Source organism: Lynx canadensis, chromosome B3 (assembly GCF_007474595.2).
Source record: "Lynx canadensis isolate LIC74 chromosome B3, mLynCan4.pri.v2, whole genome shotgun sequence".
NCBI classification, from domain to species: domain Eukaryota; kingdom Metazoa; phylum Chordata; class Mammalia; order Carnivora; family Felidae; genus Lynx; species Lynx canadensis.
Window position 1 is genome coordinate 44,082,322 of NC_044308.2, and position 18,419 is coordinate 44,100,740.

An 18,419-nucleotide genomic window follows, 5' to 3' on the forward strand; every position below is an offset into this window, starting at 1 on the left:
TTGGTTGTGCCTTTTCATGAATAATGCATCTGTGGACACGGATATACAAATACCTGTTCAAATCTCTGTTTTGTAAGGCGTAAGTGTAAGAATCACGTGTTCAGCTCCTCACCTCACGGGATCTTGCCACAGGTGGAGGCATTTGCCCTCGAGCCACCTCAGTTTTCATGGGTTTTCTTACTGCTCACTGCTCCTGTTTCTTTTCGCTCTAGGTGTTTGGGGGTTATTTATTTACTTAGGGTCCTTGAGATTCTTTTTGCTTTGTACCAAGTCCAATAATGCATAAAAATTGTTAGCTTTGATTTATCTCGTATCTAGTGGGATTTGGGTAGAAGTCCTCTTCAAAGTACCGACCCTACCATACTGCCAGAAGTAGTGTCCTTTAAATTTTTAAGTTTCAAACATGTATGATACTATGTTTTTCCTTTCTGGCCCAAAATAAAATTAGGGAGCTGAATCATTTTCACCTTTCTTTGTAATGATAAATCTGTATTGTGTACATGTATATGCTTTTGGTGTATTTAGTTTTCAAGATATTTAGAGTGTTAAATAACATTCAGAGGTTGGGTGATGGGAAATAGCCTGAATCTCTTAACCTCATAGCTGTTTTTCAAAGACAAATAAATTATTAAAGCGTCTTAAATGTATCAAATAATGATTCTTTAGTTGCTTAGTACCTACCAGTTATGAAATACCTTTAATAATATATAGTAATGGGGGCACCTCAACTGGCTCATTTGGAAGAGCATGTGATTCTTGATCTCGCGATTGTGAGTTTGAGTCCCACACTGGGTGTGGAGATTACTAAAAAAACAAAGCGCTTAAAAAAAAATGGGGTGCCTGGGTAGCTCAGTAGATTAATCGTCCCAACTCTTGATTTCAGTTCAGGTCATGATCCCAGGGTGGGATTGAGCCCCATGTCAGGCTCTGCTGAGCATGGAGCCTGGTTAAGATTTTCTTTCTCTGTCCTTCTCTCCAGCTTGTCCTCTCTATCCCTCTCTCTCAGATAATAATAACAACAGCAACGATAATATATAGTAATCTATCTCATTATAGGAGTAAAACTGTGTTAGATTTTCTGTGACTCTCTCTCTCCCTGATTAGTGAATTCAGTAAAACCCTGTGAAACATCCAGTAGAGTTTTACCAAGAAAGATGTGCCAGTGAATATCCAAGTAGAATAGTTTCTGTGTCATACAGTTCTTATATATTGCTTACCTTTGCACGTATGTTCAACTTCTTATAATGACTGCCATAAGATGGGAATGTTAGGGGTGGAAGTTAACTAATATAAATAAGGAACAAAGGTTTTATGCAAATTTCACTTTGCAGTTGACTAGGATTTTTAAAAACAAACAGAATTTTTCCATATTAACCCACATCTGCCTTAGTTGCAAGTATATCCTGAATAAAATATCAAAGTCAGCATTGAAAAGCATGGATTGAGGGAGAAAATGTGAAAGACGGGGCAGTAAGAATTAAATAAGAGGAGAAGGGGATATAAAACTAGATGAAAAGATAGACTAGAGTAAAGTTACTGATTTGTAACTTGACAGATTTCATAAATGTCTGAAGTGAAAGAGGATATAAAGATATTACAAAGATATGCTTATTGCTAATTACTCTTATGATGTAAAATATATTCTAAAAGGTTCAGATTAGATTAACAGGAGAAAAAAACTAAGTTTCTTAGAAGATGATATACATGTGTTTTATGGGTTTTTTAAAAAATACTTATTTTTGAGAGAAAGTGAGCGCATGTATAAGAGCAGGGGAGGAGCAGAGAGAGAGGGGGACAGAGGATCTAAAGCGGGCTCTGTGCTGATAGTAGACAGCCCAATGTAGGGCTCGAGCTCACAAACCATGAGATCATGATCTGAGCTGCAGTTGGACCCTTAATCAATTTAGACACCCAGGCACCCCTATGTACATACGTTTTTTAATTATAACCCCACTCCCACCCGAAAGTGCTGTGCATGTTTGAGTTATTTACGTGTTATCACAATTGTCATACATTCTGCTTGAGTAAAGCTGTGAATTTTATTTCCTTGTTGATCATATTTCCTGGTAAGTTATTAGTATTTTGAAAAGTTTGGAGAGAAGAAAATACTAAATACTCCATCATTTATAACTTTTGTTATTTACTTAGTTCTTAAAGTTCTTTTATTTATTTTGAGAGAGAGAGTGGTAGGGAGAGGCAGAGAGAAGGAGAGACAGAATCCTTCGCAGGTTCTGTCCTCTCAGTGCAGAGCCTGATGCAGGGCTCAAACCCATGAACTGAGATCATGACCTGAGCCTGAGATCAAGAGTCAAATGCTTAACTGAGCAAGCCACCCAGAAACCCCTGTTACTTATTTGTTTAGATTGTAGATTATAGTGGTCTGTGAGATAACTACTTTGTTAATTTATTGTGCTTGGGAATCATTAGTGTATTAAACTTATTTATTTCTAATTAGTCATATAACTGCTTTTATTGAAGGAAAGTGTGTTGAAATTTTCATGTGACTTTATTTCCTTGACAGTTTCTTAAATAGCACAGAAAATATGATGCATCTTTTCTATTTTTAAATTTTAATACAGTTGTTAGTTTTAATATTTTTAAATATCAACTTTTAAGAAATTAGGTTAAAAAGAATTATGAAAAATAAGACATTAACTAAAGGAATATACATTATGCTTTGATTATTGGAAGTTTGATTAATGAGATGAATTTAATATTTCAGTGAACAATTATATAGTCCCATGTAACTAAGTTATTTTTGTTTTATTATTGCAGATGTATGATACAAATGATTGTCTCTTAATTTCTATTCCCTAGAAAATTTTAAAAGCTTGCATTGAACAAGTGAAAAAGTATCCAGAGTTCTATACTCTCCATGAAGTCACCAGCTTAATGGGATTCTTCCCATTCAGAATAGAGATGGGATTAAAGTTAGAAAAAACTCTTCTCGCATTGGTAAGGTTTACCAATGAAAGTATAAACTTATTTTTGTCTGAAACATCATCTGTATTTCACAGACAATATTTATGTTTAAATTTTGAACAATAATGAGATAGAACTTTTAAAATATGCAATACAAATGGGTCTTCTTTATTTTGTGGATAACACTCCTTGATATTTTTTAAAATGTCACTACTAACTTTATTTCTTGATTTTCTTTTCATTCCCACCTTTTGTAATGTTCCTAAATGCAAAGAAGGTAACCTTTTTTCTTTTAAAGGTTTTTATTCACAATCATTGGAAGTAAGTGTGGGTAAAGAGGATATTTTAGAGTTTCTGTTCTATTTGTACCTCATTAAATGAGAGGTTAGAATTTAAAGTAAGGAAGATTACATGGCACCCTGGTCTTGGACCTTCTTTGAAAAGAAAAACCCATGTATGCAGGTTTTCCAGCAAAATCATGGAAGTCTTGACTTTGAGAAGGTCCTAAAGTAGAGTGAAGAATGTTAAGTTGAGGGTTTCATATGCTGAAGAGAATACTTGTCTTAGGGGAAAAATATGTAAGATATTTGGAATAAGACATTCCCTTTTTTCTTACTTAGGGCAGTGTAAAATACGTGAAAACAGTATTTCCCTCAATGCCTGCAAAGTTACAGCTCTCAAAAGATAACATATCTACCACTGAAACACCAGAAAAAACAGCTGCAGCTATGCATTACGTAAGTAGACAAGTGTTTTTGAATTTTCCTAAGTAATCTTCTGTATCTCATAAAGTACATAACCATCTTACTGTTCTAAAGTCCCCTAGTGGAATGTCTCCCTTCTTTTTGGTACTTCCTCGAAGAAATTTCCAATAAATATAATCAAGTAACAAGTTGTATTTTGTTTTTCAGGATATTAGTAAAGATCCAAATGCAGAGAAGCTTGTTTCAAGATATCACCCTCAGATAGCTCTAACTAGTCAATCATTATTTACCTTATTAAATAATCATGGACCAAACTACAGGGAACAGTGGGAAATTCCAGTGTGTATTCAAGTAATACCTGTTGCAGGTTTGTGATTTGCTGTATCAAGTAACGCTCTCAAAAGCGGAGTGGACCAGTTCTATTTCAACTATCTAAACATAGATGATCATTTGTCAAATTAAAAAATCCTAAGTTTTGATTTAAGGAGAATGTGAATTTTACATTTATACTTAGTAGAACTTTTAAATAGTGCTACTCTAGAATTGATACTCATGCATGAGTTCTTAGGTCTACAGAACCCGTACTCATTTTGTGGGGTGAAAGAGAAAAATAATTACGGTTTAGAGTAGCCAAAAATACTTGCAATAATGAGTTTCTTCTTTCACTGAAATGAAAGGAATGCAGAACTTTAGTAGATAGCCTCAGATGGGTCAGTTTCCAGGACTTATTTACGTGTCTGGTACTGGAATTCAGAATGAAAATAGGTCTGTACTTATAAGCATAGGATAGTCTTTCTTTGGACAGTCAATATCTTCTAGAATTAATATTATTTTGTATAATATTATTTTGTGTAACAATTGTAGTAAATACAGAACTGTGTCTAATGAACACAGTTTAGAGCTAAATGTAATATATTATCTGTGGTAAAAACTTTGTCACTTTTTGGAACTAGAGTCTTGTAAGAACTGAGTAATAATGACAGCAAAAGTATAACAATAAAAAGCAGAAAAGCTTTTTAAAAATCTGTTAGAGAACATTTTTCTAGCCAAATTCTCTCAGCCTTATATCTCTAAAGATCACAAGCTCAAGAGTGGCAAATACATGAGACATGTGCTACCACTTTCCTATTCTATATTGCTTTGTTTGGTGATCTTTCTGCCCTGTATCTTGTTTGTTTGTTTGTTTCTTTTAAATATAACTACTAGAAACTAATCACCCTCTTTCTTCTGTTTCTGTTTTAAGGTTCAAAACCTGTTAAAGTAATTTATATTAATTCACCACTTCCTCAAAAGAAAATGACAATGAGAGAGAGAAATCAAATCTACCATGAAGTTCCATTAAAATTCATGATGTCCAAAAACACATCTGTTCCAGTTTCTGCAGTATTTATGGACAAACCAGAAGATTATATGTCTGAAATGGAAGTATGTAATGCTTGCTTCCCTTTTTTTTTTTTTTTTTTCAAGAAATGTTTATCCTTTTGAAGCATAAAGTTTTACTGCAGGTCTTTAAATCTAATAGTTAAAATACAGGCACTATATTGAAACTTAAAATTGAACCCCAAGTCAAGCTAGACTTTGAGCAACTAATTTAACCTCCCTCAGCCTCAGTTTTCTCCTTTTGTAAAGGAGAGATGATAATACCTTCTTCACAAGATTGTTGCAAGGATTAAGTTTGATATTACATGTAAAATGCTGAGTGTATATGTACTAAAAACTTAGTGGTGGTGGTAATCATGATAGTGGTTTTATTTAATTGACTTCATTCATATTCAGGAGTTCTTAAGTATGAAAAGGAATAGATGAGTTTGATTGGTGCAGAAAAGTATTTGGCCAGATTGTTAATTCTTTTCAGTACACTCATGAGCAGTGTGACCTTAGGCAAGCTTTCTAATTTGTCTCTGTATATGGTTTGCTCATCTTCAAAATGGGTTTCATGATAGTACCTAACTCATATGATTATTTTGGATTAAATGGGTTAATACACATAAAACATTTAGGACAATGCTTGCCTCTCCATAAATAGTACTTTTATTATTTTGTGTCTTTAAAAATATTTTCCATGATTCTTAAATTAAGACATTCTGTTTAGACAAAACTTTATCCATTCATTTTACAAATATTTATTAAGCAGATACTGTTCTCAGCACTGAGCATACAGCAGTGAATAAAAATAAAGTCTCTTTTTCTCTCACAGCTTAGGTTAGTGATGGAGGATGCAGATAAAAGCATAGCAAACAATCAGGTTGTGATAAATCCTATGCAGAAAAATAGAGTAGGTTAAGGGGAAAGAGATGGGAATGTGTCTATTTTAAATTGATGATCAGGACTTTTCCAATGACAACAAATATGAACAGAGACCCGAATAAAGTGAGAGAGCAAACAAAATTGGAAAATAAAATTGAAAAATGTTTTTTATTTTATTTATACCTAAGAGCTCATACTATCTTGAGGATATTGGCCTTCTGTCTTTCATATTTGTTTATATGTTTTTCTCTGACATTTGCCTTTAATATATTTATGGTGTAATATCATAAAGCACTTCCAACATTTCTTAAGTTTTCTTTTTATACATTTTTTAAATATTTTCTTACTCTTTATTTTTGAAAGGGAGAGAGACAGAACATGAGTGGGGAAGGGGCAGAGAGAGAGAGGGAGACACAGAATCCAAAGTGGGCTCCAGGCTCTGAGCTGACAGCACAGAGCCCAACACGGGGCTCAAATTCATGAGCAGTGAGATCATGACCTAAGCCGAAGTCAGAGGCTTAACGGATTGAGCCACCCAGGTGTCCCTCTTTTTACACATTTTTAAATCTACCTTATACTTGGTGTGAGGTGAGTGTCAGGAAGTAACAAGTGCTGTGAAGAAACATGAAGTAGGTTAAGAGGAAAAAAAAGTAACAATAATTTCTTTCTGTGATAACAAACCAAGTATTTTGGACCTTTATCATTATTGATAACAACGAAAACCGCTGGACACAATATAAAGTTTTCTTTCTTAGCATCATCAAAGAGCTAACAAGACAGTGAGGAATTACAGGGCTGAGATACTAGAGAAGACCAACATCCAGAGAGCTAAGTCTGTCACTCAGAGAGTCATTTTTGCCCTGAGTGTTATCTGCCAGTTTTGAAGAGGCAGCAAAAAATGAACTTTGTTTTTGTCAGGATCACAGGACTAGGGTGAAAAAGTCAGAGTTTAGTTTTCTACCAAGGGCTTGAACCCTACAGGGCTGCACCCCAGGAGCAAGAGTGAACTAGAAATAAATTCACCTTCTCAGAGATTGTAGCCCGAGTTTTCAGGCCTTCAACTTGGATTCAAATGCTTTTGGATTGCTAGTGTTTCTAGACACCTAGTAAGAGCAAATGAAAATTATTCTTAAAGAAACATAATGTCATTTTGGGCCTCAAATTATTTCTACCACTAACTTTTTAAATAAAGCATCAAGAAAACATTTAAAGATAACTGAACCCACAAGGAGAATAGGTACCAAGAGCAAGAACCATCAGAAACAATGACCATAGAAATAGACTGAAAAATAGATCCTACAGTTATCAGTCACAGATTATTAGCCAACTCTGTTTAACATACAGCATTCAAAGAAATTAAAGCCATGCTTGAAAATTTTGATGAGGAACTAGAAACTTTTGAAAGAGTAGATTTGAAAAAGAACTAAAGAAAAAATTTTAAACTGAAAAATATAGTAAGTGCAGTTAAGAATTTTCTAAGTGGGGTTATTAGCACATTAGATGAAGCCGAAAGGAGAATTGATAAACTGGAAGATGAATCTGAAAAGACTATCCATAATAAAGCACGGACAACAGAAAGAAAATAGGGACAATAGAGCAAGAAATATAGAGGATATAGTGAGACCATTTAACACATGTAGTTCTACCCAGAAAGATATTGTAACAGAGATAATTGGACCAAAGCAATAGTGGGAAACAAAAAAAACCTCTTAAAAGCCACCAGAAAAACAAAAGGCACATTACTTGTACAGGACTGAGAGTTAGACTGGCAAGTAATTTGCAGTAACAACAAGGGAAACCAGAAGACACTGGGAACAATATGTTGTGCTAAAATAACCCCTACACTAAAATTACCTAACCCATGAAAATATCCGTAAATAAAAAAATCAAAGATATTTTCAGATAAAAATTGACTTTGCTACCAGCAGATCGCCTCTGTTGGATGTTCTTCAGGCACAAGGAAAATAATCCCAGACAGAAGGAGCATGGTAAAAGATGCAGGAGGGAATGAAGAAAAACGAAAGTGAAAATAATGTGGATAGGCTCTAATCTGTAGGTGAGTACAGGGACACTCAGGAAATTAAGAGAGTTGTGGGATGACCTGGGCCCTAAAAACTCTAGAAACTAACCAACTAAAGTTCTTTCCCAGACAAAAGCCTTCATTCAGGCTAGTAGTACAGTCCATATTGAGCATAACAAGGACATTAAAGGTAAGGAAAAGAAGTTTTTCTATAGCTGAGGACGAGGGGAATAGAGAAAGCAGATTTCAGAATGTACTTAAGATTTTACACACACACACACACACACACACACTTATATACATACATACATACATTCATTCGTACATACTTTGTAGAGGAGTGAAACATGAGCTTAGAGCCATGAAGCTCAAAAAGCTGACTTGGCCTGCCCTCACACGGAATTGTCCAGGAACAGGAGAATCCATCCAATTTAAAGAGGAACAACAGAAGATTGTTGATGGAAGCTCTTACAAAGGTATTCCAAGAAAAAAAGATAACTTCTATAACATTTCTATAATCATCTGAAGAAAGATGTACCCACAAAACATGAAATGGGTTCATCCTTTACTATAAAAATCTCAATTCCAAAAATGTAGCTCAGAAGTACATGAGGAGGGGCGCCTGGCTGGCTCAGTCAGTAGTGCGTATGTCTCTTGATCTTGGGGTTATAAGTTTGAACCCCACTTTGGGTATAGAGATTACTTAAACATAAAATCTTAAAAGGAAAAAAAGCACACTAGGAAAAGAGCAAAAAGTATATGCAAAGTATTCATTCCAGCACTATTTGTAGTAGCAAAAGATTGGAAACCATCCACATGTCCCTTAAAAGGGTTTTGATTAAATAAACTGTATGTCTTCGACAGCATACTGTGCAGCTATTGAAAGGAATGAAAAAACTATAGACAGGAATCTACAGAGTGATACCCAAGATATATTGTTAGGTGAAAAACACAAAGAAGATGACATTTTGTGTAATGTACTACTATTTATTTATGTATGGGGAAATACAAATATATACACACATAAACTGACTTGCTTATATTAAAAAGAATAAAAATCCTGCATATAATAAACCTAAAACTGGGAGAAGTATGGAACAAAGTAGGGGAAGCAGGATATCAACTAGATTTCTCTAAATGTACTTTGTTTCACACTTCTGACTTTTGAATCACTTTTGTTTTATGTGTCTATAAAACGAATTTTTAGGATGTTATAAAAGCCAACCTAAGCTGAAATGAAACAAATTAATCCACAATATATCAAGTTAGTAGTTTAACCACTCAGTGAATTATTTTAAATGATTTGAAACTCATTAATTTGACCATACATCCCAAAAGATTTATATCCTAAGTTCAAAAAGAGCTGCCAAAAAATCTTAAACTGCATTTAGTAACCATATTGTTAGTAATGATACTGCTTTTGTGATTTTGAGCATATTAGATAATTTCCATGGTTCCTTTATATTAGGAACCAAGAATTTTGGAGATACGAGAGAGAGTAAATGCCAATCAAAGAAGTTAAGTAAAAGCCCTGTAATAATATTGGAATAGTATCAAAAACATGCCAGAGCCACTGAAAGGTTTTCTGTTGACCAGAGATGTGTCAGTTTGACATGACAAAGAATGGCTGCAATGGAATAAAACATAGAAAATATGTTAAAACCCATGAATTCATAATGATAATTTTTTAAAAAGTACTAGTCACCTTTGGAGGGTGTTAGTGCATAAAGTCATGCTAAAAACTGGTTTAAAAAATACCAGATATTTGTCTTGCCTTTCCAGTGCAATCTATATTTAGGGTAATGATAGAATGTGATTGTCACCATTTTTCAGCTAATAAAATAGTGAATGAATCTAAACAGTGATCATCAGGGCACCTGGGTAGCTCAGTCGGTTGGGCGTCCAACTGGATTTTGGTTTAGGTCACGATCTCACAGTTAGTGGGTTCGAGCCCTGTGCCAGGCTCTGTGCTGACAGCACGAAGCCTGCTTGGCATTCTCTCTCTCCCTTTCTCTCTCTCTCTCTCCCCCCCCCCCCCCCACACACACACTAAATAAACTTGTGAACAGTGATCATCAGTGATGGCTGCTAAAATTGATCAGTGAGGTGTTTCATAGTGGGTAGATTAAGTTGAGGACCCTTGATGACTCGATAGATCAATTATAGTATCACAAAAAGAAAGACAACCAGAGACATTATTAGCCTCCTGATTGAAGTAGAAAGTACACAATACTACCATATTCAGGTTAAAAACAACAACAAAAAACTGCCCGAGGGGCACCTAGGGACTCATTCAGTTAATCATCCAACTCTTGATTTCAGCTCAGGTCATGATCTCACATTTGGTGAGTTTGAGCCCCATGTGAGGCTCTCTGCTAACTGCTTGCAGAATCTGCTTGAGCCTCTCTTTTTCTCTCTCTCTGCCCCTCCCCCGCTTGTGCCTGCTTGTGGGCACGCAAGTTCTCTCTCAAAAACAAATAAATAAACGCTTTTTTTAAATTAAAAAAAAAAAAAATTGTACCTGAATCTAATCAAGCTACTAGGTTGTTTTAATAGGAAATTTAAGGGATAGAAGAATGTGTTAAGTGACATCAGGGAGATGTAGAAGTTAAAACCCAGAATTAGAAATTTTTGTAGGATAACTAATTTGTTTTTTTTCTACAAATATCTGGTGATGTGGGAGTTGGCAGAGTATGGGAGAGAGGCATTTGACAAATCAAAATTGACAGATATGTCAACCAGATACAGTGTAGGGATCTTGATCCTGATTCCAGTTAACAATTGTAAAAGACCTTTATCAGGCTGGGTAATTTTAACACTGATTAGCTATTTTATGACATTAAGAAATTATTAATTTTTATTGATATAATTAATGATATGTTTTAGAGAAGAATCCTTTTACAGCTACATACTGAAGTATTTACAGATAAATGGTATTTAAAATTTTATCTAAGTTTGTTCTATTAGAGATGAGACCATTGTTTTTCAGTTCATTGATTTTTTGTTTTATAGTTACTAAATTTCTTCACTTTATTATTATGATTATAATAGTATTATTTTTCTATATCTTGAAAAGGCTGTGAATGATATTTCCGATTTTTAATGTCTAGTGTTCTATTTTTTGTTCCTTTTTAACTATTCTGCAATTATTTTAATTCTTTTATCCAATAATTGGGAATGTTTTTTAATGTCTAGGTGCTTGGGTTTATTGTTGTTTATTTACATTTTTCTTAATGATTTCCAATTTTATTTCCTTCTAAACAGAGAGTAAGATCTTAGCAGATTCTGCTTTGTGCTATATTGATGTTTTCTTTGTATGTTAATTTATAGTCCATCTTTGGAAATGCCCCTTGGATTCTTGGGAGGGAAAAGGTATATCTTTGCAGTCTGTGTATATGTTTTCAGTCATTCATACATCATTTAATATTATATGTACTTTCTATATCCCTGTTTTTACTTAGAAATAGTATATTATTGACCAAGTGCAATTGTATTTCTGTCAGATTGTCCTTTTATTTTTCAATTTTGACTCCATATTTTGAAGTTATTTGGCATGTGAAAAATCATTATTAATGGATTTCATCTTTTTTCAACATAGGATTCCTTTTTCTGTCTAATGTTTTTTGCACTGAATTCTGCTTTGTTGAACACTTAATATTGCTATCTCTTATCTCTGTTTCTTGATGTTTGTCCCATTGTTTTGTTTTTAACCTTTCTGTGTAAGAATGCCTCATGTAAACAGCATATGGTTAACTTTTTTACTTTTTTACTAAATCTGGTGGCCTATTTTAATAAGAGCTACCGTTTACTGAGAAGCTCCTTACTATGTACCAGGGACTATGGTAAGAAACTTTTTATATACAAGTCCTCATTTAATCCTTAGAACAAATCCAAGAAGATGACCCTCTTATCACTGTTTAGAGATGAAGAAATTGAGGTTCACAGAAGTTGAATAATTGACATAAGTTGTTCTTTCTTACTACATGATTACTGTCAGAATATTTCTCTCTCAGATCCTAACCTGTATGGCTAGTGGGTATGTATAGCTTGTAACCAAATTTTTATGGTATTTATCTAAAGTCCTTTGCCAGATTGAGGAGAGATCTATTGCTACTTGGGGAGAGGACAGTTTATTTTTGAATAAATTAGACCTGTTTATAGTTCTTCCGTTACCAAAACAATACATGAAAAACTATAACCTCAATGATTTGATGTCCCAGAATACAATAAAATCATTTCCTGTCCATATTAGAGGAGTTATTTTCTCTGAGTAGGTATAGAAAGTCACTGTTGATGTTAGGGATGCATTGGAGGCTGGTGACGCTTCCCCAGCTGCGGTAGAAAGCAGCTTCCTCATAGGGGCAAAGAGGCTTTCCTCCTGGTCACCTCATTACAGTGTATATACAGTGGGTATCAGTGAAAATCCTTTGCATTTCTGTTTGGCCCCACATTTGTTCTTTGTGGTTCTCTTTTCGATGAGTGGAAATTCCTTTTGGGATGTGGGGGTTCACAAATTTGTCTTTGTTTCATCAACATTTCAGTAGGAAAGTAAGGTTGAATCAGTTAGTTGGTAGTAGTTTATCATCCTCTTAAGCAAGAACCTTTCAAAGCCATTAGACATTTCTTTCTCCTTTTAAAGAGCATGAACTATCTATGTGATGTGTAGAGGCATTAAGAGATAGGTGAGGACTGTCCTGGAATATCTATTAATAGTTTACCAATATGTTTTCTTAAGATGTCTTATGAAGTTAATGAGTGCCGAAAAATTGAGACCCTTGAAAATTTGGACCTGGATTTTGATGGTGACGTCACAGAACTTGAAACTTTTGGAGTAAACACCACCAAACCATCAAAGTCACCAAGTCCAGCAAGCACTTACACAGTACCCAACACAACAGATACCCCCACAGCTCCCAGCACAGCAACCACATCTGTGGCACCAACTGCTCCAGACATTTCTGCTCATTCTAGAAGTTTATCTCAGATTCTGATGGAACAATTGCAAAAGGAGAAACAGCTCATGACTGGTATGGATGGTGGCCCTGAAGAGTGCAAAAATAATGATGATCAGGGATATGTACCATGTGGTGAAAAGGCATCAAATCCTGAGAAGTCTTTGGTGCAAGATAGTGACTTGAAAATGTCTGATTCCTTACAGTTAGAAAGTTCTACAGAAATTGAAACCTCTAATAAAAATGATATAGCTACTGATACAGTATATGCCCCTGAAAAACTAAATATTCTAGAGAACACAGACAATTCAAAGGAAAAGACTGTTACATCAGAAGCAGTGAGAAGTGAAGATGTAATTCTTTGCAATAGTGATACAGATGAAGACTGTTTAATCATTGACACAGAGTGTCAAAATAATAGTAATGGAAAGACAGCCGATGTGAATACTAATTTAAATTCTAAACCAGCTAGCCCCAATTCTTCTTCCACACAGGCTTCTGTAGGAAACCAGACTAATGCTACTTGTAGTCCTGAAGAGTCATGTGTTTTAAAAAAACCTATCAAACGAGTATATAAAAAATTTGATCCAGTTGGAGAAATTTTAAAAATGCAGGATGAACTCCTAAAGCCAATTTCCAGAAAAATACCTGAATTGCCCTTAATGAATTTGGAAAATTCTAAACAAACTCCACCTTCTGAACAATCCTCTGCTCCTTCAGATGCCTCTAGTTGGCCAAAATCTGTTTGGCCTTCTGCGTTTCAGAAGCCAAAAGGACGTAAGTAAATATTTACAAAGACCTTTGTATTAACTGTTTTGCCTCTTCCTTATCCTTCAGTTTTTCTCCCGCATTCCCTCACTTTCTCTGTTATAACCTGTCTCATATAGAAATATATATATATATATTTTTTTTTTTTTGAGAGGGAGAGTGCAGGGGAGGGACAGAAGAAGGGAGAGAGAGAGAGAAAGGGAGGGAGGGAGGGAGGGAGAGAACATATTAAGCAGGCTCCACTTCAAGCACGGAACCTGACACATGCAGCTTGGTGTCACAACCATGAGATCATGACCTGAGCCGAAATCAAGAGTCACATGCTCAACTGACTGAGGCACCCAGGAACCCCCTGTCTCATAATCTTTACATCGTCATTGAGATTTCATTTTTCAGTGTACTGTTTATCCAACATGTACAGTGGCTACTGTCGCTGCAGGTGATATGGCTCACTGGAATGATGAAGGGGAAGTGATCAAAAATAATCATCAACGTTTATGAGTTCAAAATTGACTAATTTGTGGTGTCAGACCGGAGTTTTATACTTTTTCACATTCTGAGATAGATATAAAGTTGCATCTCAGCTCTGCCTGAGAAGTCTTCCCAGAGTTGTTAAAAGGCCACATTTTTGGTCTTCTTTTTCTTCTGTTGTTTGGTGAGAGGAGGAGGAGGGTTGATGTAAAAAATTTTTTTCGGTTGAAAAGCAGGTTAGGGAAAATGACATCACTTTTTTTAAAACTTTTTTTCTTCTTGCTTCATATGTTGTTTCACTAATTTAACGTTGGTGTTAATGAAGGTAGTAAAAGTTTTGACTTCAGCTCTTGGCTGCAGTTCCTGTAAAAGTAAACAGAAATGGTACTAGTGTGAATGTTCAACTCAGAGAAATAGAAAGTAAAGTTGATAGAAACCTAAAATTAGATAATGGAATTATTTTATTTTGAATTATGATAGATAAAGAGCTAATGTATTTTGAAATAAAAATGAGAAATATAATTATTTTTAAAGGATTGCCATATGAACTTCAGGACTATGTTGAAGATACAACAGAATATGTAGCTCCGCAGGAAGGAAATTTTGTTTACAAGTTATTTAGCCTGCAAGACCTGTTGTTACTTGTGCGATGCAGTGTCCAGAGGATAGAGACCAGACCACGTTCTAAAAAACGGAAGAAAATCAGAAGAGTAAGTTGTTACCTCGGGAGTTAGGATGTGGTAGTATAAGTAGATAATCAGCAAATATTTAACACGCCATTGTTATGAAGTTTAATTTTAAATTGTTGGTCACTCTAGAATTTTTCCAGGTTGAGCTGAGGCTTTTTGTTTGTTGTTTTTTTAGTAAAATACTGAAAGCACTTTTAATAAGGGAAAATGGAAAGTGTTAAATATAAAATTCATGAATGCTCATAACATTCTTGCATGAAATTTATAAACTTTATGAAGAATGGCACCATCGTAGATTTGACCTAGGCTGGCACATATATTCCTGCTTTCTGTGAATTTGGAGTTCCATTATGACTTATTAGCCCCTTTCTCTCTTACTTTGGGGATCTTCTTGACTCATTTTAGAAGTACCACATCTTGACAGGTGCGCTTTCACACACATTTGAAGTCTTCCCAGAGTTGTTAAAAGGCCACATTTTTGGTCTTCTTTTTCCTCTGTTGTTTTTTTTTTTTTGGTGGGGGGAGGAGGAGGAGGGTTGATGTAAAAATTTTTTTTCAGTTAAGAAGTTCTTACTACAGTTTGAGTAATTGGTTCTTAAATAGTTTTCTGTATTTGATATTTGAAGTTGTCTTTGAGATTAGTTTGGTTTTTGTGTGATCACTGAATTCTGGTAAAAAGGAACCTCTATATTATAACTGATTATAGTGATGTCTTTCATTTTTACATAAGAGAATTTTTTCCGTTGTGTACATTTGTCATTTTGTGTGTGTGTGTATTTTTTTTAATTTTGATGTCTCTGTCTCTTGCTTTCTAACCTACCTCCTAATAAGAATCCTTAGTGATCACTTTAAAATGTCATTATAGTTGCAGCTAGGAATCAGGTGATCAAAATTAGTGATGCTTTAGCATTGACCCTTGTGGATCAAGTCCCTGATTACTACTTTGTCATATTAAGGAGTAACTGGGAAAAGGAAGGAAGGAGGGAGGGAGGGAGGGAGGTGGGGAGAAAGAGAGAGAAAGAAAAGAAAGGGAGGGAGGACGTGCCAGCCTTTCCAAGCTGCTAATAGCAGTGTCTATCAAGAAAAAATTCTAAAAGGAACCCATCAGGATCTAGGATCTTTGTCCAGCAGAGTCTAGTGGACTTGGAGGATCTTTTGCTTGATGATACTGTTATCCTTTGTTAAATAGAAGGAAGATTGTGAATAAAATTTTTAATTCTTTTCATAATTTGGCTTTTATCAGTGGTTAAGACTTGAAATTTTAGAAACCAAATGGTTTTGAATTAAATGTATGTAATAGGGTTTTTTATAAGAGAAAGTCAAGGAATGACAGAATACTAAAAATTTTATTTTAGTCTGCTCCTAGATAAAGGCTAATATTCTCTAAATTAAAAGATTTTACCTTATTTGCTAATTTTTTCCCTTCTCGTGTATACTTAACTGTGATCAATTTAATGGCCATAGCATGAATGTCTTAAATATGTGTCAGTGCTATGGACTGTGTTTTCAGTGTTTTATTTCTGTAATTTTTACTATCTCTCTGATTTATTTGGGAGCTAACCTCATTTCTTTCACTTTCTACCCTGTGAACCCTTAGCACTTTGTATTGATCTCCCAGCTGCCAGCAGTTAGTAACTATTGGTGGCCAGTATCTCTTAAGAAAGAATAGCTTTAGGGATATATTGGGTACCGAGTTAATTCTTGAAACAGATAACCTATTAAGGACATTGTCATTCACTTGACTAAAATGCAATTTGTAAATATTGAGACACAACTTTATAGTTAAGAATTCACTCTTCATCAAAATATATCAAAATAGTCAAGCCCCAAAGAATATCTATAGCCTTAGATATAGAATATAAATAGCCTTATATTTTTGATTATGTCAAAACCAGAGTAAAATTGTAAAATTTTCAGTGAATTCTTATCATGTTGTACCTTTTATTATCTGTAATAGTTTAGTACACATGGTTAAAATCCCTTAGTAGAATGCATTTCCCTTGGAATCATGTCTGACTTACTTGTTTCTCCCAAATGTTTTATATCCTAGAAACACAATAAACAGGTATTCTATAAACAAGAAGAATTGAGGGATGAGAGAGAAGAGGGTGTTATTAAGGAAGAAATTATTTCAGGGAAATTTAAGCACTAGTTTGAAAAGTTTTAAAGTAGCCCTATTTAAACTCTAGGTAAGAAAGCATTCTCATTAATATTTACTACTTAAAAACCAACTTGTTTAGATAAAGCTTTAAAATACTTAAAAGTCTCTTCAACCTCTGATACTAGCTATTAAGTATCTATTTAGGAATTCATGTAAAAGCTTAGAAAGGTTTATATGAGTAACTGGAAGACAGAACCAATAAAAGCTTTCATTTGGGGAAAATAGGAGTTACTATTCAAGGTAGAAAGGAAGAGTAAATATAATTTTTTCTTAATTTACCTATTTATTTTGAGAAAGAGAGTGAGAGAGCACACATGCGCGTGAGTAGGGGAGGGGCAGAGAGAGGGAGAGAGAGAATCCCAAGCAGGCTCCACGCCACCAGCACAGAGCCCATTGCAGGGATCAAACACACAAACTGTGAGATCATGGCCCGAGCCAAAATCAAGAGTCAGACAGTCTACGACTGAGCTACCTGGGTGCTCCAGTAAATTTAATTTTTATAGTTTGAAAGCTTTGTATTTAAAATTTCACTTTAATTTTGGAATAATACCATAAAATATCCAGACTTTTCTTTCCCTTGGCTTCCTGGAGATGGCAGTAGAATACACACAGAAATTAAAACCAGATTCAGGACTTAGTTTTATAGATACGGCAGTATTATCAAGGAAAATTTACTCACGATCCAAAAAGAGTATCTTCTCTATCAGTTATTCAACTCTGCTGTAAACTGACTCTGTCCCTGAGCAAATTTCTCAACCATTTTAACTTCTCCTTCCTTATCTCTAGCTTATCGTTGCAACTATAAGCAACTGTCAATGTGGACTACCAATTGCCAAAGAATTATTATATAATAAAACGCTTTTAGCAGTAAAATTATCGTTATCACAGTGTAATTTGTTTTTAAATGTGAAGACACGTAGGAGCCTTATACTTGAGGTTTGGCCCCCTGGAACAAGAGCTTATTAAATATGCAAAACCTAAAGTACAGAATTGTTGGAATATTATATTGTGCACTTGAAACTAATATAACACTGTTAATTATACTTCAGTTTTTAAAAAAAGAAAAACCTTGTTCTTCATCTCGGATTCTGCATTTTAAAAAAGCTATTCCCCGGGTTATGCATATGCACTTTGAAATCTAAGAAACACTGCTTTAAGAGTTTTACAACATTCAAAGGTAATCTTATGAACCAAACTTACTGTTGAGAAAAATTTTACTGGATTTGAATTGTTCTTACCACCATCATTGTTCCAAGCACACTAAATTTGCCACTTTGCGAAAATCAGGAATTCTGAAACGTTTATGAAATATTTTCAAGTATATGAATAGTGACAGCTTAGTATAATTTCAAAAGTACTAACTAGCCATATCACTTTGAATAAATTTCTTGAATCATGTATTTCTCCTTCTGCAGCTGCAAATGAAGAGACTATTAAACGTAGAATATTCTTTGACAGAAATGAGATAACATGAGCATAGTGAAC

The 18,419-nt window shown here is 34.6% G+C and overlaps 1 protein-coding gene across 4 annotated transcripts in view; it reads left to right on the forward strand.

Moving 5' to 3' along the window:
* Nucleotides 1-18,419, forward strand: part of ICE2 (interactor of little elongation complex ELL subunit 2) — a 64,812-nt gene that overhangs the window by 19,369 nt on the left and 27,024 nt on the right. For all 4 annotated transcript variants that reach the window (XM_030318043.1, XM_030318047.1, XM_030318044.1 and 1 more), the window contains 6 exons: nt 2,818-2,955; nt 3,543-3,659; nt 3,834-3,993; nt 4,870-5,051; nt 12,629-13,622; nt 14,619-14,794. In XM_030318043.1, the coding sequence (XP_030173903.1) occupies nt 2,818-2,955; nt 3,543-3,659; nt 3,834-3,993; nt 4,870-5,051; nt 12,629-13,622; nt 14,619-14,794 (1,767 nt within the window). The remainder of the gene's footprint in view (nt 1-2,817; nt 2,956-3,542; nt 3,660-3,833; nt 3,994-4,869; nt 5,052-12,628; nt 13,623-14,618; nt 14,795-18,419) is intronic.